The 27,171-nt window shown below is 44.0% G+C and overlaps 1 protein-coding gene across 1 annotated transcript in view; it reads left to right on the top strand.

The window, feature by feature from the left end:
• LOC124503965 (NADH-ubiquinone oxidoreductase subunit 8-like) overlaps positions 1-26,785 on the top strand; it is an 88,839-nt gene extending 62,054 nt beyond the window's left edge. The window contains 3 exon segments of the mRNA XM_047069215.1: positions 26,399-26,587; positions 26,589-26,754; positions 26,757-26,785. Coding sequence (XP_046925171.1) covers positions 26,399-26,587; positions 26,589-26,754; positions 26,757-26,785 — 384 coding nt within the window.
• The last annotated feature ends 386 nt before the right edge of the window (positions 26,786-27,171 follow it).

The raw sequence follows: 27,171 nt of genomic DNA, 5'->3' as shown, positions 1-27,171 counted from the left end.
GGTGGGGATTCTAGGTCCTACTTGATAAAGGTCACCTTGCTAGGAATGATGAGAGTCTGGGAGCCAGTGGAAGAATGGCCTGTGTTGTGACTTCACCAAAAATAAATATAAGACTGTAGGGCCCATCTATGAGTCTCTAATAGAGACTGGGACTAGGGTGAGGAGGTGGAAAGGGTAGGTGGGGGGGGGGGTTAGATTTGCCTCCTTGGAGAGATAAGGACAAGAGAAAAATATAGAGAGCTGGGAAAGAAACTTTATAATATATCTTGGTTTTCTGAACTTCCAGACCTTTCCTCAAAACTCATGCTACTGAATTTGATGTCAGCCTGGTGCCAAAGTCTATACCTTGACACTTCAGATCACACACAATCCAAACCTTTCCACCTGCCAGTGTCTCTCATTGGAAGCAGCATTGATATTCTGGGCAGGACAATTCTTTGTTTCAGGACTGTTTGGGATCCCCAAATGTCTGTTGTATCTCCAACCATGATCATTAGAAGAGAAGCCTAAACATTTCCAAATACCCCCTAGGAATATGGTACTGCTTCTCCTCCCTGACCTTTCAATCAGGAACCATCAGTGACCAGATGGCAGAGTCGCATTTTTATTGAGCAAAGTACATCTTGGTTGGGACAAGAAAGCAATCAGAATAGTAGACTAGAGTGGTCTTAATAACCATCTTCATCAAAATGACCTGTGGAGTCTGCTAAAAAGAAGATTCCCACCTCAGGGGATATAATGCAAGAATATATATTTTGAGCAGTTTCACCAGGTGATTCCTATGTACACTAAAAGGTTTGAGAAGCATGTCTTAGCTCTAGCTCTGAACCTTGCCTCCAAGAAGAATCAATGTTTAAAAACACCACTGCTTATATGCCACTCTTAGGGATCCTGAGTTAATTTGACTACACTGGGGCCCTGGCATGAGATGTTTTAAAAGCTCCCAAGATGATTCTGATATTCATCTAGGATTAAGAAACACTATTACTAAGGAGTATTGCAAAATAAGATGTGACCACAAATTCATTTTCCCCTTCTTTCTTCTGAATTAGATACAAATAACTTAAGACTCAACAACTTCTCAACCTTGGTTGCATCCCCCAAGAAGCTTTATAAAATCCTAATGTCCGAACCATACCACATACCATTGAAATAGGAATTTTGGGGGATAGGACTCAGGCATCAGTATGTTTAAGGGTCGGCAGGTGCCTCCAATGTGCAGCCAAGTTTGAGAACCACTGATTCAGAATATTTGCCCGTATTCTCCCATAATCTGCTCTTGGCTTCTTCTATCTCTCCTCCAACCTCCGGGCTTCCAAAGTCTGAGAGAACTTGTGGAGTGGGGGTTAGATGAGACTGGTGAGGGGATAAAGGGCAAGATGTGGCCCATTCTTCTTTCCACTGAATTCCTGGCCATCACTTATCTAGCACTCTGGGAGTAAAGGACAGTGGAGAACCCACCAGATTTACTGTTATATATTTCCAAGAGGAAGATTCTTGAACAAGCACCAAGCTTGTTTTTTTTTTTATTTTAATCTCTGTTCTTCCCAGAGGTTTCTAAATATCATTGTAGGATAAAGATTTCAGCTTTTATTCCTCCCAACATTTCATTTATGTGGCACAAACAGGTCAAAGAAGCAATGGAAAGTTGGAAGCCATTCTCTTCTAATTAGCAGAAGTCATAATGGCTGAAATTACTTTAGCAGTAACAGAGCCAGCACAAGCACCTGGAATGTTAATTACTGTCACTGGTAACATGACTGCTTTCATAACTAAGAAGGATTATTAATATGTCACCGCTGCAGTTAGGACTCATAAAAGACTTCCATCCTATGTCTATTTGGGTAATGACCCCCAAATCTGCCTTTGGGTGGATTGGAAGGTCCCATGTGCCCTCCCCCCTTTAAAGAAATGCTAAATCTGACCTCATTGCTAAAGGCAGAAGAGTAACATGAACATAGAGACAGAGATGCCTCCTCTTTGACATGTTTTATAGTCATGTCAAAACAGGGGCTGCCTGTACCCCTCATTCTGCCAACTCCAGCCCAATTTGTTGCTGCTGCTGCCTTGAGATGTAAGGGAAGATTGTTCTTTCTATGCTAGGCAAGGCCCCAAGTGCTCAGAATAAAACTAAGTCTGGAGTGTTCTGGCTCCTAGGGTTAGGTTCTTTCAATACACATACACATGTATGTGTGTGCGTGCACACGCAGTGCACGCGCATGCACACACACACACACACACACACACACACACACACAGGTTCTAAGACATATCATTTTCATTGGGCTGGTGGATCCTGGTGTTGAGTTGGGAATCACTGGTCTACACACTTCTTTCCTCTTACTCAGTAGTCCTTCCCTGCCACATGGTCTCACTTAAGACCGACTCTGATCATCAGATAGTTTAGCAAATCTGAACTGCAAATCCTTCCTCCTCCAGGAGAAACCCTTCTCCTTGCGTAAACTTACATCAGCAAACAAAGATGAGGGTAGGGAGGGAAGAGCACAGGGTGACAACACATAACAACAGGATCTAAATCTAAATCAAAAATGTCCTCTAACAGGTCAATACTTGCCTGAAAACTGCAAACCCCAAAAGGGATCACTCAAGTAATTCTTCCCAGAATTCCAGGCATTTTCTACCCCAAATGACCTCTTACAACTTAACATGGTGGTTACAACTTAACACGTGGTTCCCACCACTTACTATTTATTGAGCATTGTACTAAGCCCTTTACATATGAGATCTTAATCTTCACATGACCCAAGGAGGGAGGCATGACATCACTATCCCCACTTAAGAGGATGAAATGTGCCCAAGTTTACTCAGCCAGGAAGTGTGAGAATCTGAATCAAGGTGTGCCTGGATCTGGAAATGCACACCATTAACTGCTGTGCTTTATGCATTGGCTCAGCCTGCTACTCTGACTGCCAGTACTGGCCAAACTTGCTTTCTGCCTATCATTCCAGTATGTGTCACATGCCCTTTGCTTTCTTCCTGTGACCCTCTTTAAACACTCATCTATCTCTCAACTTCCATATAGCTGGATGTGTGGCATGGTCTTGCCATTTTTCTGTGCTTTTATCATAGTTTCTGTCATCACATTTGTTGACCTCCTCACTCTTACAGTCTTGGTTTAGTTCTCGCTGAGATGGGAGAGGTCTTTATCAACCAGTCTCATGGTTCTTTAACTAGATCCCAGCCATGGCATCCTTGTGTTCTATTCCTTTTACCAGTGCCCTGGTACTATAAACATCTAGAAGCTAATATTCCAGATTTGTTACAGGTACCCCCTTTTCTCTTCCCTCTGCTTCCCTGCACTTGTTTTCCCAACCACAAACTTAGAACCAGTTCTCCAGAGGTTGGGTCAGAAGCACTTTTTTGGCACCAAGAACATTAGGAAGTAGTAGGTCTGCCAAACACCTTTATTCTCTCCCACTTCAAGGTGAGTTACTTGTCTGTCCATACTCTTCTTAGACTAACCATCTAAATGTTTTCACTATCAATTGCATTGCACAATTGTGCACTATAGTGTTTTGTACCTTCCCAGTACCCTGATTGTGATTTAGGGAATCATCCTTGCCTGACTTTTAGTGTATATACAATCAATCTATGACCTTGGGGTGGACATATGATCCAGACCTTCCCACTCAGAATATGATCTCTCATTGGCCAAAGGATTGGCTCAGTGATGTAGACAAATAAAGCCAATAAGAATTAAATCTAGACTAGTCTTCAAGCAACTGGAAGAGATTCCAACTCTTTACTTCTGGACTTGTAGTCATGAGGATATAAGCTGAAGTTGCTGGCAGCCACTGGTCCACAAAGAGTAGACAGTCTATGTGAAAAAAGAAGAAAGCAGAGCCAAGAATTGGAGAGTGACTGGGTCCCTATGACATTGTCTGAGGCTTTGAACCCAGCCATGACTCAAGCATACCCATAGACTCTTCAGCTACATAAGAAAATAAATTATCTTTTTGTTTAAGCTGGTTGGGTTGGTTCTCTGTTACCTAAGTGAAAAGGTTCACAAGACAATATTCTTCTCCTGGGTCATTGAATGATTCCTCATGCAAAAGAATAATCCAGATGCTGTTCTGGGATAGACTAGTACAAAAACATCTCTCTGATAATATACACCCTTATGCCCAGAATCTTGTAGACACATGAGAAATGGCTTTGTAAATAGTAAACCAAGTACTGATGAAGTATAATATTCATATACTTTAGTGTGCATTTGAATTTCTCAGTATGAGAGTTAACTGAGGAAGCACAGAAAACATATAAGGCTCTGGGTACTGATTCCCAGGGTATGCTAGAATGGGGTGTTAAGGGAAGAGGCTAGATTTGGAAAAGATAGAAAGAATCAATATGTATTAAAAATGAACATCTTAATTTTGCCTGAGGCCATGTTTCCATTAACTGGCTTTTGGACCTGAATCAAGAGTAGCAGAATTGAAAACTTAATAAAAACAAAACCCATGGAGAGAAAATTTTTCATAATAGCCCAAGTGAAAGTAATGACATGAGCTAATCCAACTTGAAGTTTAAACAAAGAAATTACTCCATGCAATGGGACTGCTTCATTTTGTTTCAGAACTAAATACCATGAAGTAGACTGTAGGTCAGGGAACCTGGCCTAAATACACTAGAGGATGGGAGATATGGAGATTAATTACTCTGCTAGAGGAGACAGGGAAAAGGAACAAGAAGTTCTTCCATGGCAAACGACCATAAAGCTTTTAAAAAGAAGTATTCAAATAGCACTTCAACCCATAATGCAAGTTATGAGAAGCTTATTGGGCAAAATGTTGTTGATTTTTAAAATTCACTCAAAAACAGTCAATTAAATTTTTTATTTTCTTTTTATGATTGATGCACCTGACTTTTCAGAACCAGCGCCTATCAATTGGCATTCAGATATTAAGGTCAGTGGGAAGATGAAACATTTAAGCCTTCCTTTAAGGAAGGCAGTCTGCCACATTTTTCATGTCATTGTGCACACAGAAAATGACAATAATTTTATGGCGTAATGTAAAAGGACTCAGTCATTTGAGGAAGAGATTGCTATCCTGGGCCACCCCAGGTCCACCCATATCCCAAAGACAGGAATACCTCTTTTCCACACAAGCAAGCTGGGTCCACCAGTTAGGAAAGTGAGTCAAAGACTCTCTGCAGGGGTAAGCCCACACTGAGGTCACATGGAGAAGAGGACAAGGCACTGAAGTAGAGGGCAAAGACTGGCACTTTGGTTCTAGCTCTGCCAAGTGCAGGACATTGGACAAGGCCCTTAGTCTCAGTGAAACTTACTCTGCTTACACATAAAACAGGTTTAAAGATATCTTACATTCCCTACCTTACAGGGTCACTAGGATCAAGAGTACCATGTTCATGACCGTAACTGGCAAACATGGAGTGCTAGAGAAATGTATGGCATGATGATGATGATGGGTGTGGTAATGATGTTTTCTCCCCACCCCCACCTCCAACTACTCAAGACTTCCAGGAGTCACTTTCTCAAGACTTCCAGGAGTTACCCCGCAATGGACAAGAACTGACACTGAGAAGAACAATAAGCTGCTGAAGAGAATGACTGGGAGCATAGAGTGTGGGAAGCTAGTCTGCAGCTCAGCTTTTGTGTTGGGCCAAAGAGCTAATGGGGTTTTGGCTTCGTGAGCACCTCTGTTGAAACTCCCTGGGGAATTTTGCTTTATGAAATTCCCAGCCACATAGGATCCCACTGGGTTGGTGATTAGGAGCCTGGAGGGCTCTCTTTTCGATGAGAAAATGTGTTTGAAGTCTGCTGGGAAGAGCTGTAGGAGGGAGTTGGGGGGTTCTTCCCTGACTCCCACTGTGCATTGACAGAAGCTGCCCCACCACTGCTTATTGCCAATTCATTTGGTCTCCAGAGCCAAAGAAAATATATTTGAAGTGAACTCTTTGAATTAGACCCATTTTTCACTAGGATCCACAGATGGTAAAATATTAATGAACAGGTGGGTTGCGCAATACTTCCAGACTATTTTAGATCGGTTTTTACAGACTAAGTTATTAACACCAGAGGTGCTGACACATATTCCAGTATAGTTAGCCGACCCAGAAGTCATTGATATCAGCACAGAGCAAGTTCAGGACTATCAAACACAATGTCTACTTTACCAAAAATGGAGTAGTAGATAAAGGGACAGACTGAGATTGCATGCAATTCATCTCTGCAGATAGAGACAGCTAATTTTGTAAGGCATTTCCAGCAAAAGCTGTGACAATGGCTACTGTAGAAGTCCCTACCTTTCTTTTCTGCCTGGGAAGGGTATTCTGTGATATTTACTGGAATAAGAAGGGATGGAGGAGGTGGAATAGTTCCTCTGGAAGTCACATCTACAAACGGAACAAATCCTGGAGTCCCTCAAATTTCCATCCATACAGGAAGTTACACAGAAGGAAGTATGGCCTGGCAGCTAAACCATTCCAGTCTTGAAGACACATTATTCAGTAACACTTGTCCAGAGCCTCTCCTCTAGCTCACAGTGCTTCACATGCTCTCCATTACCAAACCTTAAAACTCTTTTCCAGCCCCAAACACTCAGTAACATGTGTGGCCGTTGCTTATATCCTGATTTGAGCAAACCAACTTAATGCAACAGTAGAAAGACAATGAGGGCAAGTTTCATTTGGATGGTGTACAATATGATACCAATAAACTATTTTTAGTTTTGATAGATATGGTGGTTATGTCAGAAAATACCCATATTTGTAGTAATGCACATCTTTTTTAAAGTTTATTTATTTATTTGGAGAGAGATAGAAACAGTGTGAGTGGGGGAGGGGCAGAGATTAAGGGAGAGGGAGAGAGAGAGAGAGAGAGAGAGAGAGAGAGAGAGAGAGAGACTATCACACAGGCTCCACACTGCCAGCGCAAACCCTACAGGGGCGGGTGGGCGGGACTTGAACTCATGAAACTGTGAGATATGACCTCAGCCGAAACCAAGAGTAGGACGCTTAACTGACTGAGCCTTCCAGGAGCCTCTGTAGTAATGCACACTTAAATACATAGGTGAAATGACACAATTATGAGATTTGCTTTAATACACTTCAGCCGAAAGAAATGGGAAGGAAGGAAAAAAGTAGAAATGATGCCAAAGAGGGAACATACTGACAATTGTAGAATTTGGGTAACTGATATTTGAAGTTCATTATACTATTTTCTCTAATTTCGTATATGCTTGAAATTTTTCCCAAGACAATTCTTTTACAAAAAGAGAAAGAAGAAAGCAAATACAAATATTCTCAGAACATGATAAGCACAGGCAAAAATAAGTCAGATAAGGGGCGCTTGGGTGGCTCAGTCCGTTAAGTGTCCAACTTTGGCTCCGGGCATGATCTCATGTTTCATGAGTTTGAGCCCCTCATTGGCTCTGTGCTGACAGCTCAGAGCCTGGAGCCTGCTTGGGATTCTGGGCCTCCCCCTCTCTCTGCCCCTCCCATGCTCACACTCTGTCTCTCTCTCTCAAAAATAAACAGTAAAAAAAATTTTTTTTAAATAAGTCAGATAAATCTATATTCAAACAACAATAAAAAGAGATATTTTACGGATAGATAAGTTCATCAAACAAACCTGATGTATTTGAGGACCATTTATGAAATCATGGGTCAACAGGGCACTGTGTGATATATTTCAAAACAAAACCCCAAAATTATAAAAACAGGATCATGTGCACAAACATCTTAAGCCTTTATCATTCTTTTTCAGTCTGACTGGCCTAGCCTCACTCATAAAATATTTACTAAATGTATATTCCTTTTAAAATTAGCAATATACTATTGAATTCTTTACTTAAATTTTTAAAGAAAGACTTTTCAAAAACATTCAAATCAAGTCAAAAACAATATGAAGTGAGGTAGGGCTCTGAAGAGAAGGGAAATTGAGTTAAAACTTTTCAAAACGGAATTTAACCTCATATATTTAAAGCGTAGCTTTCTGGCAGGATTCATTGTTTTCCTCCCAAGCCCTCCGGGCTGTGGCTAGCGTCTGGAGGAAAGCATTGCTACTCATAAGTGGGGTTTTAAGAAACTGGCATGGATTCTTGGAAGAAGCAGCCATGGGGGGGGGACTTTTTTGGGGTCCTCAATAGTTTAAAGACAGCTGACATTTACATCTAACTGCTGCTTAAAAGACCAAGTTTCATTTGAGAACATTCAATCAGTTGGAATCGACTACCCCATCTTGTACAAGACAAGGCCAGTGTACAGTCTTGCGTCCCTTGTCCCTTGGAAGCAGACAGCTCAGAAGCAGGGAGGCCACCGGGAAACAGGCTGGGTGAGCAGAACGTTGCTTGAGCCAGAACACTCAGATTTTTTTCTGTTTCTCAGGGTCACAGATATTTTTCCAGCTTAGGCTCTTATTTGAGCAAGACCGGTATCTTGATCTAGCCAACTGATTTAGTGGAGAGTTAGCTCATATTGGTTTTTAGCATCTTGTTAGCTGAAGGGGAAAAGGAACACTTGAATGTTTCAGTTTTCACCCTGACATGGAGATGTGAACTTGGGCGAATGAGGATTCTTCCAGCTGCAGAGGTAAGATGAACACACAGGCAGCTTTAGGACCCAGAAGAAAGGGAGGCATCCTGCAGAAAGGTGTGGTTATGGGCTGAGACTTTAGAAGGAGAGAAAAAGAAACTATCTGAGTTAGACCTTGAAGGACAGGGAGGGTGAATCAAACAGTAGTTATGGCATAAGCCAGCTCACACAGGCCGTGGTATAGATAGAGAGGGTGTGGGGAAGAGTGCAGAGGTCCATCTGACTTTACACAGGGTAAATGGAAGGGAGAAAGAGATCAGAAGTTTAGACAAGTACTTTATGGAAAATCTGGAATGTGGGGATGGGAATATTAGGTGTTAGGTAGCTCCTGGGTGAGGCACTGGGTGTTTGTTAGACATGATGGGAGCTGCCTTGAAGGTAAATCCAGCCGTGGTGAGGAAAATGAACTGGAGTCATCAGAAGACAAATGGTAATAATCACCCCTGTTACTGAGTTTTTCTCTGGTGCTACTTTGTATATATAATCTGATTGAATTCTCACAGCAAGAGGTATTATCCCAATTTATAGATGAGGAAATTAAGCAACTTGCCCAAAGTCATGCAGTTGATAAGCAGTGGAGGCAATATGCTTACTTCCTCTAAATCCCTGGACTCTTTCTTAAGGAGGCCAGAAGGGGTAGGAAATGATGAGGGTCCGAACTAGGAAGGCGGCAACAATGATGAAAAAGGGAGATCAAATTCTTTTTTTTTTTAATGTTTATTTATTTTTTTGAGAGAGAGAGCAGAGGAGGGGCGGGGAGGGGGGGGGATGCGGACAGAAGATCCAAAGCAGACTCTGTGCTGACAGCAGAGAGCCTGATGAGGGGCTTGAACCCACGAACATGAGATCGTGACCTGTGCTGAAGTAGGATGCTTTACCGACTGAGCCACCCAGGAACCCAAAGAGCTCAAACTCTTGAGAAGAAGAACTGAAAGACTTAGCAAACAATTGCCTATGGAGGGCCTTGATGTGGAGCCTGGGTAGAAGGAGAAATGGTACTGTGGCTAAGCTAAATAAAGATACCAGGAGAAAAACCTGGTGTGGGACAAAACATTATTAATCTGCTTTTAGCTATGCTGAGTTTGAGATCCCATTAGAAACTTCCAGTGAAAATGTCCATCAGGCAGTGAGAAACAGTTTGTCTGCTGAAGGGAGGAGATGGAGGTAGAAAGAAAATCTGAGGCATTGCGGGCAACTTGTAAAGCAGTGGAAGGAAACCAGCCAGGTTTTCTGTTTCTTTTCTCTCAACTCAAGGGTACAGATGCCTTTTGAGCTTTGTCAGCCACCACCACCCCCAAACCATCTACCCCAATTCAGGAATGAAATGCAGAAACGTAGGACAAAATTTTACACGTGGACACACGGAATAATTCTCTGACCTTCTGTTGTTGGGTAGAGTTGAGGTGGCTTCAGTAGAAGTGTGAGAATTCTAAGTAAAATGATAAGGGGCAACCCACTCTCTCTACCTTGCCCTCCACCAAGATAAGCCAAGGGCATCCGTCTTTAGACTTCAAGTCCTGGTCACCGTCCCCAAGAGCCAAGCCACCATGCACGCTGCCCAGCACAGGCATTGAGGGGCTAACACAGGTCAGGGAGGACATGTGCCCTGTTTGGGGGTGGGGGAAAGGTGAGGCTCAAAGCTTGTAGGTGATGCATAGCACCCCTGAGATTTTTTCTGAAAATATCCTAAATGACAGAGAGTATGGTGGAAGGGCAAGATTCCACTGTTGGATTCCCCAGCAGGTTCCACAAATGAACGACAGAGTGTCAGTGGGCGTGAAAGTGACATAAGCACGGAAGGAGTTCGTGCAGTCTCCTTCGGTCAAGCACCAGGGCTATCGCCTCGTCACTCTTTCACTGATGGACATGTTCTCATCTCCATCCACCCTCTCCCTCGCCACTTGCCTCAGGATGTCACATGTTTCCGTTGTGAGCACACAGGGGTCACGGTAGGACAACTCTCCCACCATGAACTTGAAATGACAGGAAATCAGATTGCTGGATAAGACCAAAACTTGAAAGTCAATGCTGATGAATCAGGGAAGAAATACGGGAGGGAGACCGCCTGAAAGAACAAATGTGTTCCTGGAACAGCAAGACTTGACTGGATTCTGACTGAGAAGATATCTGAAGAAAAAAGGCATCCGTGAGAAGGAGAACCCTGCTCAGCTATGAACAAGGCAATTGCACTTGGTAAATTTTCCTGAGTACCGACTAGGAGCCAGCAGTGAGCTCACATTCTATTGGAGGAGACAGAAAATAAACAAATGCACCTATAACCAAATGTCAGGTAGTGATTTGTGTGTCCCAGGTGGAGGATCTGCAGAGCAAACGACAGTGGCTGGTGCTTAGTGGCCACAGCAAGATGTGCCCATTCGAGTTTTGTGGCAGATTTCGGAGGCATGCTGGGACCTACAGCCCCAAACCTGGGTCTCCAGCATTTCCTGGTGATATTTTGACCTACTAATAGCCCTTCTGTTGATTTCCTTCTGTGTGAATTTCATGAAGACACACACAGAGAAAGGAATACATATCAAGAGTACGCAGCTCGATAAATTTTCCAAACTGAGCATACCTATCTAACCAGCACCCTGAACCCCTCTCATGCTCCCTTTCAGCTCTTTGTCCACCACAGGTTAACTACATACTGATGCTAACACCATAGATTTATTTAGCCTGTTTCTGAACTTAATATAAATGGAAATACATACTGTCTGGCTTCTTTCACTCAATATTATGTCTATGTAATACATTCATATTGTTGTACGTATCAGTAGTTGGTTCTTTTTTTTCTTCATGGCAAATTTCATTGTTTGAGTATATTATGATACATTTATCCGCTCCATTTAAATGGACAGGTCATTTCCATTATTCTTTTTTTGTAAGTTTATTTATTTATTTTTAGAGAGAGAGAGCACAGGGAAAGGACAGAGAGAGAGGGAGAGAGAGAATCCCAAGCAGGCTCTACACTGTCAGCTTGGAGCCCGACGTAGGGCTTGAATTCACAAATGAAATCACGACCTGAGCCGAAATCAAGAGTTGGATGCTCAACCAACTGAGCCACCCAGGTGCCCCCTATTCTCCTGATAAATTCTTTTTCTGTTTAGAGCTGTTAGAGCTAGTTTCTAATGTTTGCAGCTATGAATCCTGACTGACACATTTTTGTTTTAATTGTAGATTGTTATTGAGTGGGAAAGTGACTGAAGATTTTCTGTAGAATTTCTGTAGAAATTCTTTCTTTTTAACAATGCTATGAAGACATGGACTTCTTCTTCCTCAGCTATTTGGCAAGGAACACAGCCCACTCTGTCTCAACAGTGAGGTCAAGGGATCAACAGTAACATTCTTCATAGTTAAAACTGGTTCCTGGCTTAAATACAGTAATTTCTGGAATAGTAGCTATAACTTGGGGTCTCTTTGGTTGCCACACAAATTGGTTAGAAGGCTGTCTTTGCAGGGGCCATTGAAATGGCCACTTCTGGGTATGTGCCTCAGCAGTTATAGTGGCTTCCATCTTGATTGTGCAATAGGAGAGGTTTTGAGATTGTGGTTTTGGTTTTCTTCACATCCCCCCTGGCCCCAGCAGCTGCTCTTGGGAACTCTGAAGAGCATTATTAATAGGGTAACACAATCCAGTGAAGAAGAAAACGACAGACTCAATGAAAGGACAGTCATTACCAGTTATTCATCCATCATTGGGATCTTCTCATTTTCCACGCACACAAGAATGCCCCTCAATGTGGGAGTCCACCCTGTCTGAGCAGGGCTGTAGGAGAAAAGAATGGCCCACTCTGCCTTTTCCTCATTTTCCTCTCTGGCCAGTCCATATCAATTGTGGAGGCCATCATTCACAGCCTGATTTTCGAGCAATGAGTTGGGCCAGCCAGTAATTGTTCCCTTTGGTTATTCAACCCAGAGGCTTGTAATCACCATGGCAAGTACTCACTGAGCACTTACTGTCTGTACCGGGTACTGTGCGAGGGACTCCATGTGCATACCTTCTTCATTAAAGGCCAACTTCTCTATCTGTGCTCTGGATACCATCCTTTCATCCTTCCCGAGGCCTCTCCTCCTGCAGTGAACATGAACCTCTCTCTTCTCTACGTAAGCAGTCACTCCCTCTCCCCTGGATCATTTCCACGAGCAGCCATTTCTCCCTCCGGGCACACTTCCATTCCTAAGGTCTTTCACAACACAACTTCCTGAAAGAATTATCTATGGTCATAGCCTCGCTTCCTCATCTCCCAGTTTTAGCTCAGCCAACTCCAGCAGACTTTCCTCCTCTCCCTGCCACTGAATCTGCTGACTTCAAGGTCATGAACGACCACCTTTGGCCATCCAAAAGACATCATCACCTCTGTCTTCATCTTACTAACTTCTCAGTAGCGCTTGATCACTTGACCACTCCCTCCTTAAAATCTTCTCTCCCCGTTTCCATGACGCCATTTCTCTTTTCCTCCTTCCTAACCTGCTGCACCACCTCTGACTTTTTGCTGATTTCCCTTTCTCTGTCTAATCACTATGTGTTGGAATGACGAAAGACTTGGTCTGGATCTTCTTATCCTGTCCATCTGTATACCCTTTTCCTAAGTGAGCTAATTCTATCTCATGGGGATTTTTTTTTTTTTGGTTAAGTTTATTTACTTATTTTGAGAGAGGGAGAGAGGCAGAGAAAGAGGAAGAGAAAGAGAACCCCAAGCAGGCTCTGCACTGTCAGCTCAGAGATGGACATGGGGCTCAATCTCACAAACCATGAGATCATGATCTGAGCTGAAATCAAGAGTTGGATGCTTAACCTACCTAGCCACCCAGGCACCTCTGATCTCATGTTTTTAAATACCGTCTACATACTGATGATATTCAAATTTAAAATATCCCATCTTGATACCAATGACCCTTCCCCCAAGCTCAAGCCCCTACATCCTACTGTCTGCTCTGGATCCCCAATGTCTAAGAAGCATTTCAAATCTGGTGTAGACAAACAAAGCTCTTGGTTTCCCCATCCCCAGCTTTGCCTCCCACTCTCAATAAACAGCAGGAATACGCACCCTCTTGTTTAAGGCAAACATTTAAAAATTATCTTTAAGTTATCTGTCCCTCATTTTCCCAAGTGAATCACCAGCAAGTTCTGTTGGCAACAGCTTCATATCAACAGTTAATTATGAGTCTTGTATTGCTTTTCGTTTGACCAATTAAAAGAAAGTTGGGAAGATGGAGGGAAACACCCATGTTTTCTCATATTCTTCATAATCACCATTTTAATAGCTGTGTGATGTCTCACTGAGTGGACGCATCCTGATTTCCTTCACAGGCCTCTGATGTCACATCTTCACTTCTTCTCATATTTGACTTTCATGAACAATTGTGCACCAAATACCTGCATGCACATACAGGTGTTGTGTTTTTGTTTTTAAAATAGAGAAGCTGATATTTTAGTTCAATATAAGATCACTGAGTGGTTGCCTTAGCAGAGAAGGAACTAATATCTAAACCCTATCCCTCACAATTCAAAATTAGAGAAACCAAGAGTGGAGGAACCGGTGTGACCTCCCAAGGTCCTGTGGCCAAGAAAGGCAAGGAGACCACTGAGGCACAGGCCGTGGGGAAAGGGAGGCTCAGGCTAGTGGTCCAGCTGTAACATGATGGATGCTTGGGTTCCTCATGTAGCTGAGACTGAAGCACCTCTGGGCCCAGCCACCCTGTTCTGGAAAGATGTTGTCATTCTGGGAAGGATGAATGAACAATGACAACACAAGCATTTGAGCTGGAACCTTGGGCGCCAAAATGTTGAGACTATTAAAAAGCTCAGCGTTGGGGCGTGGGATTACATTTCAAAGACAGCTCCTGTGGCAAGTGCTGAGGCTAACAGGGACCTCAGTCTGACCTTGGACGTGGATGCCCTGGACCACTCTCAATAGGAGAGCAGGTGGTAATGACAGAAGCCAGAGTAACTGAAGCTGGAGGCTCTGCTGCGGTCTCATCCATTTCTCTTCTTTTCTGACCCTCTTTGGATTGACGAAAGTGCCTAGTATTCCTGACCAATAAAGCAGACTGTAGGAAGCCTCAAAAAGTCAACATTCGACTTCCTGCTAACAGAGCGTTGGAAGTTTAAGCCCCTAACTAGAAAATGGATATTTGCACCTTCACACTGTGGCTCAGTCTTGCATGTTACATGCAGGATTCTTTCCTGAGGCTATATTCCCGGAAAAAGGATTACCGATTCAAAGGACATGAACATTTTTATGACTCTTGGCCAAAAGTACAATTTTTTTCAAAGGGATGCACTAACATCCACTTTCTATTTCTCCACACCCTCTCCAGAGATGAATAATTAAATGGATTTTTTTTGTGTGGTCAAAACCAAGAATTCTTTTTTTTTTTTTTTTTTGAGAGGGTGGGGAGACGAGGGGGGAGAGGGGCAGAGGGAGAGGGAGAGAGAGAATCCCAAGCAGGTTCCATGCCCAGTGCAGAGCCTGACGCAGGGCTTCATCTCACAACCGTGAGATCATGACCAGAGCTGAAATCAAGAGTCAGAGGCTCGGGGCGCCTGGGTGGCGCAGTCGGTTAAGCGTCCGACTTCAGCCAGGTCACGATCTCGCGGTCCGTGAGTTTGAGCCCCGCGTCGGGCTCTGGGCTGACGGCTCGGAGCCTGGAGCCTGTTTCCGATTCTGTGTCTCCCTCTCTCTCTGCCCCTCCCCCGTTCATGCTCTGTCTCTCTCTGTCCCAAAAATTAAAAAAAAAAAAAAATCGTTGAAAAAAAAAAAAAAAAAAAAGAGTCAGAGGCTCAACTGACTGAGCCACCCAGGTGCCCCAAACCAAGAATTCTTGAGAGGAGCAATCAGTGTGAGAAGCAATGGCCCACAGAGGAGTAAGTGCCCTTGTGAAACACACTCATTGCTACTGGTTCTGAAACGTACGTTCCCAGGCTGCTTCCCACATGCCTCATCCACTCTCTCAGGGCTTCCCTTCTGCGACAGCTGGGTCGGGTTCTCATGCCCTCACCCTCCCTTCTCATGCTCATTAAAGCCAGCACAGGGGCAGCTATGACATCAGTCCCTTACCTCTTCATGTGGCTCTAAATCAAAGTATTGCCTCTCTTTTTTTTTTCTTTTTTTTTAATGTTTATCTTTATTTTTGAGACAGAGAGAGACAGAGCATGAGCGGGGAAGAGGCAGAGAGAGAGGGAGACACAGAATCAGAAGCAGGCTCCAGGCTCTGAGCTGTCAGCACAGAGCCCGACGCGGGGCTCGAACTCATCAACTGCGAGATCATGACCCGAGTCGAAGTCGGACGCTCAGCCGACTGAGCCACCCAGGCGCCCCAAAGTATCGCCTCTCTTAAGCACATGTGTGTCTCTTAAAGACTGAGGAATGAAAAGCTCTCTGTTAAAGGAACTTTGAGCTTAGATGTCCCAGACTGAGAGTCCATCAAAAGCTGGACCTTTGACTCAAAGGGCAAAGGACCTCATCAGGCTGTGATTTGAGAAGCACCAAGAGGCCAGAGCTTCAAAGTTGAGACCAGGAAGATGAAGTTGGATTAGGAGGCTCTAGGTGCACCAGAGGAATGAGGTGGTGGGAACCAAACCTGAGATGAGGAACTCAAAGTGGAAGCCCCCAAGGCTGAAAACATGCTCCACTGATGTCAGCATTTCGCCCAAAGCCGCTCCAAGGTGAGCATAGCTCACTTGAAATAAAAACCTGAAAGTTGTTTTTCACGCCAACAAATAAAGAGCAATTTAATAAATACTCGTCAATTATTTTTTTTATAAAACGCACGTAAAGCATGAATGGTTTTAATCTTTTATAGTCATGACAATAAAAGCTTTTAGTCCTGTTCACGGTTCTATCGTTGCATAAGCCTGGGCAAGACTTGCAATCCTGCTGGCCTTGACTTTTATTTATGAGCTATAGACAATTACACCCTGCCTAATGGCTTGGGGGGCAGGTGAGGATGAGGAGGGCAAATTGAGTGTTTAAGCTGAAAGTCAGATGTGTTCTTTAGTGGTTGATGCCAAGCATTACCTATGATCAAGGTCTAATCTTGAGGAGTTCAAGATTAAATAACAGGTAGACGTGAATGCCTTGAGCTCGTTGTCTCATGTCACGGATGTGTAGTTAACAGCCTACAGCCCAGGTTTGTAAGATACTAATGGGAATATAACACAAACCCCACAGAGAGTAAAGGACAGAGGAAACTTAAAAATAAGAGGCAGGAAATCAATGATATTTAATTTGGACATGTGCCCCCCAATGTATCTGGAGAAAAATCAACAAAACATAGATATCAATGGAAAACCTAGAGAGATGAGCCATAATTACTCTAAAAAGATACACAGACAGGAAATTGGATAGGAGGTTAGAATGTTGTTTTAGGCTGCACAGATGGCCTTTTGTGCCTGCAAAGGGAAATTTGTTTATCTCTGAATGATAAAATGGAATTGTCTATAAAATCAGGCTAAAATTTGCCATAAGCCATTTCTCAACTGCAGGGGTTTCTGTATTCTGTAGGTCAGTCCACGATCCTTGCAGAGACATGGGTGCAGGAAGGGGGTCAGGTTTACGGTCAGACATCTTCGTGGGATCTTTGCCTTTTGTAGCTGTGTGTGTTCTAACTTATCAAACCAATGGGTTTCATTCAAGAAAACGGAGAGAAAATATCTCCCGTTCAAGGTTGTTGGAAGGACTACAGATAAAACAGATGAAGTTCCTGGCACATGCAAAATAACAAATAAATGTCAGTGAACGGCAGCACCGTGAGGAGAAATGAAAGTGGACTCCTGAGTTTTCAAACTCCACCCATCACAGAGTCTTTCTCTGCCCTACGTGGTCCCACAGTCCAGATCCCTGCACCCGTGCTCCTCACCCACAGCCAGTCTAGAATTGTTCAATAGGAGGGGCTGGGAGATGATGGAGACTGGGCCAGCCGCTGGGAGAATGAGTTGGAGCTGAGCTTACGTGGGGGACGTGCTTGCTAGCTGCCCCACTCACCAGCCGCCACCAGCAGCTCCCAATCTGCCTACAGGGTTTCTTAAATGGACTTGACAGGATCAAAATCTAGGCTATTTTCCCCTTTAAACTATCCATTTTTCCAGTGGCAAAGTACAGCACTTTCTTGGTGTCTTCCCTCTACAAATCATGATGGGATACATTTTCAACACAGGCTTTGCCAATTGTTTTTCAAATGTTGTTGCACATAATAATTTTAACCACATGCTTTCTCAACGGCTTTATATACTTGTTCATATGATAGTTTTGGCCACATGCTCTGCCGCATGCTGACTGCTAGTGGTTTGAAGAAAAGCTATTAGAGATGCGGGCCCTTGTACCCCCACCGAGCCACCTGTTGGCACCACCACTATGGTGGCGGTGGAAGTAGTTCCTAGGAGGTAGTTCCTCCTCTGGAGGAAGTAGTTCCTAGGAAATCAGGAATCCTTTCGGGCAATACCCTTGACTCTGATACCAAGCTTAACAAGGGGATGTGCTGCATTCTCAAAACAGAAATAACAGCTGTGTCCATCAGAACCCTCAGAGACCCTGAGATGTGGGGGACGGGAGCAAGGGTGAGGTAGAGGGAGGCTGGTGGGAAGGTCTTACCTCCCTGACTTTCCCTATCCTCAAGCTCTTTATGCTGAAAACTGCTGATGCCAGACAGACTCTGGATTTGGGTTGGATGTTGATGTGCTGTGCATGAGTCAGGATCTCTAGTCCTCACCCCAAAATGACACCATGTCGAATGGCACTTTGCCCTCTGCCCTCTTAACTTCATTGGTTTCATATAAATGCAGCGTAGCCTCTGGGTCAGAGGACTTTTCAGAAAGGGATGACCAAAAATAAATAAAGCCTCTGTGTGCACAGAGGAAAGGAATGGGTCAGAGCGATAGGCCAAATATTGAACTATGAGAAAAAGCAATTGGAGAAGTAAGAAAAAAATGGAACTCAGAAGTTGTAAGTTATGACTGACTTCTCAAAAGCTGGCAGAACACTTGAAGCCAGAGTAGAGAATGTAAAGAAATTCATAAATGGTCTCTATTTTAGCTAAAGTGAGGAAAAAGCATGAACTTCAAGTGAAAATAATGTTCAGAGATGAACACAGGGCGCATTAAAGATGTGGAGGAAATTAGGAGCAGAGAGATACACGCAAAGAGAGACTAGACGGTATTTTAAGCAGTGGGACTCAAATAAAAGTCCACACACACACAGATAAAACCAAAATATTTAGTGATTTCCTTTTCCTGTGGTCAGCTTTAGAATCTACCCCAAGGCCATTTGCTTTTGTGGTTATTCAGATTTTGTTTCTCTTCTTTCTACCTCCTACTGTCTAGTCCCTAATCCCCAGAGTTTGGGTAGAAGAAGGGAGAGGAAGTGAAATTCAAATCTGTGTTTGGCCTCTGTTCTTGGCCTTTTGGCTGAGAGATGTGAGGGGGAAAGAGGTGTCTGTGGCCAGAGTGTGGTTCCTAGACTGTGTGGGTGCTGTTTGTTTATTTTTGTGTTTAGCTGCTCTACTCATATTGCCCCAGTTTACCACATCAAGAACTGTTTGGGCAGGAAAGAGAAAGACTCAACAAACATTTGTTGAATGGCATGAGTCTGCTTTGCTCCCTCTTCTTTAACCTTCTTCAGCGGAGTTTATCACGTTCCCAGTACAGAACACGTGCTAAAGTCTGATTCAGTCTGTTGCCCATGATGCGCTAATCGCCAGTGGGACACAAAGTGGTCTAAAGTGTGCACCAGCGAAAGATTTTATGTCAACAACAAGGTAAATAAGAGAAAGTCTAAGCTACTCAGGAGCATAAGCTGTTTTCAAATATTTCCATATGTAGTTGCTTGCCAGTGAGAAACATGCTAAATACCAATAGCATTTCTCAATTCATTAAAGCAAACCAGCGGGGCCTCACCCTGGGAGTGCTGAGGACCCTTTCTTAGCCACTAGTTCATGTACATTACATATACATGTTAGTTATAACCATGCATCCTTTCCATAGTTCTCAATATTTCAGATCATTCGCTAACCTGGTCTGCCCTTCAGTCATTCCAAGCAAGGTTTTATCATTACCTACAAAACTATGCAACAAGGCAGGGAGCAGTGTGTTCCTCTAATACTGACTGTTTCTTTCTCCTTGTTTAATCTGGAAAGGACCCTCCCCACCCCACTTCCCCAAAATCAAAATTCTGTCCTGCGAGATGACTTAGGGCTGGATGAAAGATAAAAAGACAAGGGTCTCTGAGGTCAGTGAGGATTGCAAATTGATTTGGAAGAGGAGAAGAGATCCAAGAAGTTGGAAAGCCTGGCTCAATGTGGGAAGCCTCTTCTCTTAGAACATGGATCCCAATTCTCTTCCAGTTCCATACAAGCTGGGTATAACCAGCAGGAAATTTAAAGTCCCTTTCAGGCTGTAGCCCATGACCTGGGGAGAAGCTCTACTCACCAGCATACATCTGGAAAGGCACCATTTTGCCACATTGGGCTCCCAAAGAGCCCTGCACCTTGGGTGTTTTGAGAGAACCCCAGGTTACGTAGGAGAGATACACTTCTTGCCTCCACCATTGATGGTAAGCATTTCTTCAGAGTCATCAAAAGAAGACAGGCTTTTTTTTTCCTTTGAAAACTTGACAGGCAGCAAAGAGAAAAAGAAAGACATATACAATATTCCAGGAATCCCACATTTTTAGAGCCTTTTCATCTGTGAATCTACTTTCCACTGAGCTCATGTCTACCTTCTGATGGGCTTACCACTCTACCCCAAATTCAAGTCAGTAACTTGTTCAACTTTGACCAAGAGACATTTTTAAGAAAAGTCCCATAAAAGCATAAAATTTTACATATGGCAAAGGCAGTCAATATCTACATAAAACTGATAAACATGCATGATTCCACGGGAGAAATTTTCCTCTCTGTATTATCTATGATTAAACTTAATATGGTTTATATATCTTTGGTCAATGAATCATCTCCTCTGATTTTCATCCATCCTCTTCACCATTCTTGGGAGTATGGGTCATACAGTCTCACCATCAGTAAGTCAGGGATGCAAGTTAGGACAGCTTTAAAAAGTCAAATTCAGTTATTGGAGCACAAATACATGACTATATGATGACCTTCTGATGGAGGTGGTCATTAGGTTCTGGGCTAAGAAAACCTCAGAGAGAAGAATAAGGGAGCACCAGGTAGGTGCTGGTGTCCCTATATGACTTGGCAAAGCAGTGAAGAGTAGATGTGACTTTCATCCATTCATCCCCCATTCTCCCTCCTCAAGCCATTCTTGTCTTCTTCATATATTCTCACCTGGTTCTTCCTGACCCTGAGTCCTAAAAGAAGCCTAATTTCACTTCTAGATCTCCCTCCATGAAAGTAAAGAATCGATACAAACTGGATCTACTTCTCCTTTTAGAAGTTAGAGGGATTTCTAGCTGAAATCCACACCAGATGAGATGGTCTTCACGAACGTTAATTCTTACCTTGAGCACAGAATCAGCACAGAATGGGCCATTGGATATGTAAAAACACCCCCAAGTCACCCAGTGAAATGGACAATACTTAGAGCCATGGATACACTGTCTACATACCTCCTTCAAATGAATCTTTATTCATCTGTTTAGTCGACAGCAGGAAGCCAACTGCTTCACTTCGGCCCAGAGTGGGGAATGCTAAGACACTGAACAAACTGCATGCAGTTTTCCAAGCTTCAGTAAATTCTAATTAAAACACTGACTGAAAAAGCCCCCAGTACTTTTACATGTTGAGCTGTTGTTGAAACCCTTTTTTCACATGTGATGAGCTCAGATGCAGAATGTTTTGACTCAAATTGCATAAAGGCTTGGCAAAGGCTTGTGGGGAGGAGCACCCTGTCACAGAAAGCAAGAGAAAAACAAGGCTGGGGCTCGGCACATTCTCTCAGAGCACACAGGCCACCGTGGGCCAGGGTTTCTGTTATTAAAAAAGCAAATAGAGACTTCTCTCAACACAGCACTAATTCCCAGGTTACAATAAGTCAACAGACACTTTTGTCATGGCTTCCTGTTACAGAGTATCCCAATAAAGTACATCTTTGATGGATTGACATCTGTTCTAAAAGGCAGAACAATTAGACATTAGCCAATATCTGTTTCAGTTATGTTAAAGTCACAAATGTTTAAAACGGCCATCATTTCAGAGTTGACCGCATGCAAGATACATATTGCTTTAATAAGTTTATTTAACATCTGGAAGGGATACACATTTTGCTGGGACACACTGTTCTGAGGAGTTTATAAAGGATGCGGTGCTCACAGAGCCCAGGGTTGTTAGCACTGACTCTGCTAGCACTGGTACTCCCCAGCATAGATGCCTACAGTGTGGATCTAGCTGCAGACTTAGGCTCAGATTTCAGTGTTTCCTGAGAAAAGTCCCTGGGAAGGACTATGAACACAGCTCATGATAAAGTTTTTGCCCTCAAAAAGACCGTCATTCTATTCCTGTGTTTCAGTTGAAACTGTAGGAAATCCAGGTTAAAGAGCTAGATGGCTGCAATGAATGGACCACACAGAATGCCATGCTGAGCTATGTACACTTTGTTTTTCCATTAATGGGGAATCCAGTAAAGTTTTAAAAGTTTCTTTGGGTACACGAGTCCAGCAAGAGAGAGGAAGACGAATTCAAGGGAGTAGACAATGTAGGGAGATGTAGGGAGCAATTCAAGGCCTCGAAGTGAATAATGCTGGGAAGAACAGGAAGGAAGGGAAGAAAATAAGAGACACTTCAAAAGAAGAAGTGATAGGGGCACACGGGTGACTCAGTCAGTTAAGCATCCGACTTCGGTTCAGGTCATGATCTCACAGTTCATGAGGTCAAGCCCAGTATCGGGCTCTGTGCAGATAGCTCAGAGCCTGGAGCCTGCTTCTGATTCTGTGTGTCTCTCTCTCTGCCCCTCCCCTGCTCATGCTCTGTCTCTTTCTCACTCAAATATAAACATTAAAAAAATTTTTTTAAATAAAAAAGAATTGATAGACCCTGATACTGAGCAGAATTCCAAGCAAGAATCTTGAAATTCACCCTAACTGGATCTGCTTAGTCACATGCCCACCCAGAACCAATCACAATGACCGTGGAGTCAAATATGCTGATCGGGGTCACATGCTCCACCCCCAGAATCAGGTTCTGTAGAGACAAATGGATCCCCAAACCGAAACGAGGGCTAATGGGCAAAAACTAAATAGAAGCTGCAGGATTAACCCAAATATCTATTATATATTGTTTGGCTGAATCCTTTCCTCTTTGTTTCTATTTATGACTTTTCTGTTAGATACAATTAAGTGGTTTGCCCAAAAGTTTCAAAAATGTATTATACAGAAATCAGAACCGCTGTACTCACCATAGTGTTGAGAAAAGAGAGCAAGTGTTTAACAAAAACTTTTGAAAGGGTAAGAAGAGTGACTAGAGTGAATAGATTCAAATTCTAGACAAACGCAACCCAGTCTTTGCCCCTGAAACAGATTTTAGGAGCATCCTCTAAAGCCAGGTGAATTCTGAGGCTGCCGTGTTCTGCATACTTTCTCCCCTGATTCAGTTGTGGGCTGGGCTGGTGGTTGATGGCTCTACAATATGAGGCTACTTGTCACTCTGGAATCAGTGATGAGGGGTGTGACAAGGTTTGGTGTATCTTTGAAAATTACTTAAAAATGACTCCCGGTTTTGATTTTTCTCCCTACACTATTGCATAAGAAAGTCTTTAGCAACCAGTGGTACGTGCTTCTGAGAAGCATTGACCACAAGTGTCTCAGATTCAAAACACATATTACTTTGTGGAAAGAAAGGCACCACCCAACACACAGACCCATCCTAATTTTGAATGGACTTAATTTCTGGATTCTAGACACTGCCTCACAATGCTATTAAAAACAATAAAAGAGTCTCATTAAAACTCCGGAGGCTGAGCCCACGAACAGTGACTAACGGAGTTCCTAAGAGAAAGGTATATGGACAGCATTTCTAAATTTTGAGCTGGCTGGCTGGCTGAGGCAGATGATCTCACAGAAGGAAGGGTTTTCAAAATATCTGACGCTGACCAATCAGGGCAGACAGCCAACCAACCTCAATGGTCACTGATCTTCCATGCTACCTTTCCTCACCCATGGACTGGGCAGACCTAAGAGGGAAACAAACACAAGGCCGTGTTAGAGCAAGAGAAGGCTGCTCTAAATGCGGGAATGGGAAGCCAGCCCATCCCTCCTAATTCAAACCGTTCCAAGGAGAAGACACTGATGAAAAGAAGGAGGGAAAGAAGTTGAAGCAGACATAAGAGGTGGCAGAGAGGGACAATGATGAAGCAGAAGCGGGGAAACAGAGGGAGAAGAAATGAACAGAGGAGAGCAGGAAGGGACACGGACATAGAGGAGCAGACGGGGAACAAGGAAGAACAGTGAAGCAGTCCGAGGAAAGGGGAGGCTGAAAATTCAGCCAAGTAGAGGAGGAAAAAGAATGACGATGAAAGGTAAAGCAGAGAAAGAGAGGAGCTAAATCGTGATGAAAAATGGTAACGTTTCATAGTGATCATTGTCGCTCATACCATATAATGCAGGGGTCAGCAAGCTTTTTCTATAAAGGGGTAGACAATGAATAGTTAAGCTTTGTGGATGGTACAGTCTTTGTTCAACTCACAACTCCAGTAGCTGGAAAGCAGTCCCAGACAATAAGTAAGCAAATGGGAGTGGCTGTGTTCCAGTGAAACCACAGAAACAGGCATTGGGCTGGATTTGGCCTGTGGATCATAGTTTGCTGACTCCCACGGACGAGGGTGGTTCTGAAATTTCTGGTACCTCCACAGTGCCCAGCATGACACAGGCACAGAAAACTAGAAAATATTAGAACTTCCTGGAACAGCCATTTTACAGCACCCCCCCCCAAAAAATGGTCAAAATAGCAGCCATTTTCAATGGCTTTTTAATAACTTTTAACCTACAAAATGACAGTTTCCTGTGATTCAACCTCTCTGCTGCTTGATTGGTCACTTGCTCCCTGGCCCGTATGATACCCCCATGGTCTCTCTCTCCCAAATAGATCCCATGACAAGGTACACGGAAGAGAAGCACTAGGTGGCTGATTCAGAGCCATATTCAGTGCTGGCTGTTAAGCTTTCAGATTGGCAGAGTTCTCCATCCCCTATAGGTCATGGCTCCACAGAGGTTCAATCTGGGTCCCAGTACTGCTTCAGACATCAGAACCAAAAAACAAAACAAAACAAAAACCCTTTCTGTCTCTTTAATTTATACCCTCCCCTATTTCCTCCCGTTTGGCTCCTAGAATGCCTCTAACTTAACTGCAGATCTAGGTTCATCTCCAATCACCATTAATTTCCCTAAGGGGCCTATGGTTCTTGGGAACAGCTTCAGTGATGGGAGGTAACAAGGTGTAGCCGAGGGGGTTCCCCTGGGTGTTGGAGCATGCTTAGCTCTCAAGCTCAGTATCAGAGAGGTAGGGGCTTACTCTGGCCTCAGGCTCAGACTTCTGACAATGACCTCACATTCTCTTGTTTTGTGATTGGGAAGAGCACCTTGCAGCCCCTGACATGGACAATTCTTGCTTGGCCAAGGGTTTCTGTTTGGGGAAGCCAGAGCCACTACTCTATGGCCTCTGAGGCACCATGCAGGTCATGTGAGGTTGATTCTGTGGCTGGTTTTCTTTTGTTTATTTTCATTTGGTACCTAGCACGCTGGCCATCCTTCCAAGTTTGTCTTGGCTCCTGACCTCAACCATTCTTCAGCCACCAGTGGTCCTTCTCCCATCATTTCCCAGGGTAGCACAAGCCACCTTGTGAATTACCAAAGAAATGGCCCAAGGGACATTGTCTTGAAGCCACACGATTGCCTGTAAGTAAAACTTGATGATGACAAACATTCAGAAAAGGAAAAGGCAGCACGGGTCTAGCTTGACCACCCGATCTGCATTCCAAGGAGAACGAACACTCAGCTCTTGCGGGAAGGGAATCCTAATGTGTTACTCTCCTAGTCAGTAAAGTGCAGAAACCCTTCTGTAGGCATTTTGCCTCTGCAGGAAAAAGTCCAGCTTGTATTTAGGAATGAATGAGTGTGCATGGGTGTGTTTGCATGAGCATATTTACTTAAAAACATTTTCTAGTAACTGCTGACAACAGCAACCCTAAGCCACCAGACACGCGGTTCTCCCCATCTTGAAATGGCCTGTTTGCTCCCCAGAGAGGCAGCTGTGATGCTCCAAAGAATCATCCATGGCCTCCCCCGTCTCTGAAATCTACATGCCCTGACCCTTACTCCCCGGCCTCATCTGTCTTCCCAGCCTCTCTGCTCCTGTCACGCAAAGTTACTCAATACCCAGTAGGAACTAACCAGAGCCAAGGCACCATGTTCCCACAGCTCCCATCTTGCCATTCACTTTGTGTGGCTCGGTTCCTCTGCACTGCCACCACAGGGCACAGAAGGGGAGAGAGCTCCACATTTCCATCCCCAGCTTTGGGAACCAGATCATTCCTCCTCCTTTGTCCCGCACCAGTCACTACTGCCTCTGGTTGAACCCCTTCCCCACACCCTGCTATCTGCAGCCCAGCATGTGCTATTTTTTGTAACCAAATCTCATGGCAGGCTGCAGGCAATCCGGTCATATCATCAATAGAGCTTCATCTTTTTCAGTCTACTTAGAGCTCAGGTTTAAATCTACCTAACTAGCTCTTTTATCTGCATTATCTTCCATACTCTTTTTTTTTTTCTCTCTTTGAGGTCTTAGTTGATCCCGTTTGAAATGGTGGAAGAAAGAAGCTTTGTTTAAGATAGTCTGATTTACTATATCTTTCTCGTCTCTGTTTCTTCCTTTGTAAAAGGACTACTTCCTTTGTAAAAGTAACTACCCACTTGAGAAGGGCCCGCTGAGCCCATGCATCTGCAGGGAGCGTATACTGTGCCACTATCCATCCAGACCGGAGCGCAGCATCACCTGCAAGCTTTGCGAGGCTGTCTGCCCCGCCCAGGTCATCACCAGAGAGGTCCAGCCTCGGACCACCCGCTATGATAATCCACCCGGCCAAGTGCATCTACTGCGGCTTCTGCCAGGAGGCCTGCCCTGCGGACACCATCGTCAAGAGCCCCAACTTCGAGTTCTCTGCGGAGACGCACAAGGAGCTGCTGTTCAACAAGAAGATGCTTGACAACAGGGACAGGTGGGAGGCTGTGATCATGGCCACATCCAGGCCAACTACCTCTACCGCTGACGCCGCGCACCCAGCCGGCCTGCCCACAGCACGAGCTGCCCACTGAAAGAGCTCTGCCTTCTCCCCCTACCACCACCCCTACCCCCCGCCAGAAAAAGCATTGCCTCCTTTAGCAGTTGTTTGTTTCCATTGGTGGGGCCATCCTGAGATTTTTTTCTCTTAAGAAGTGAAAGATTACCTCCCCCTCTCAAGAATGCTAGATAATTCATCAGTGTGAAACACGTTCTGGAGCCAGCTCTCTTGTATTCACTAAACCCTCCTTCCCACCTGATTAATAAATATGACTGCAGATGCCACTGGGTTCCTTCTGTTCTTGGAACAGATCTTACTTTTCCAGGGATGGGGTAGCTGACTCACAGCCCCCTGTGCTGCTTCTCTCCTGCTTG

Source organism: Lynx rufus, unplaced genomic scaffold (genome assembly GCF_022079265.1).
Source record: "Lynx rufus isolate CCGP_SWC_20201006 ecotype Redwood Valley unplaced genomic scaffold, mLynRuf1.p SCAF_8, whole genome shotgun sequence".
Lineage (NCBI taxonomy): Eukaryota > Metazoa > Chordata > Mammalia > Carnivora > Felidae > Lynx > Lynx rufus.
This window is presented reverse-complemented; position numbering and strand designations above follow the sequence as displayed.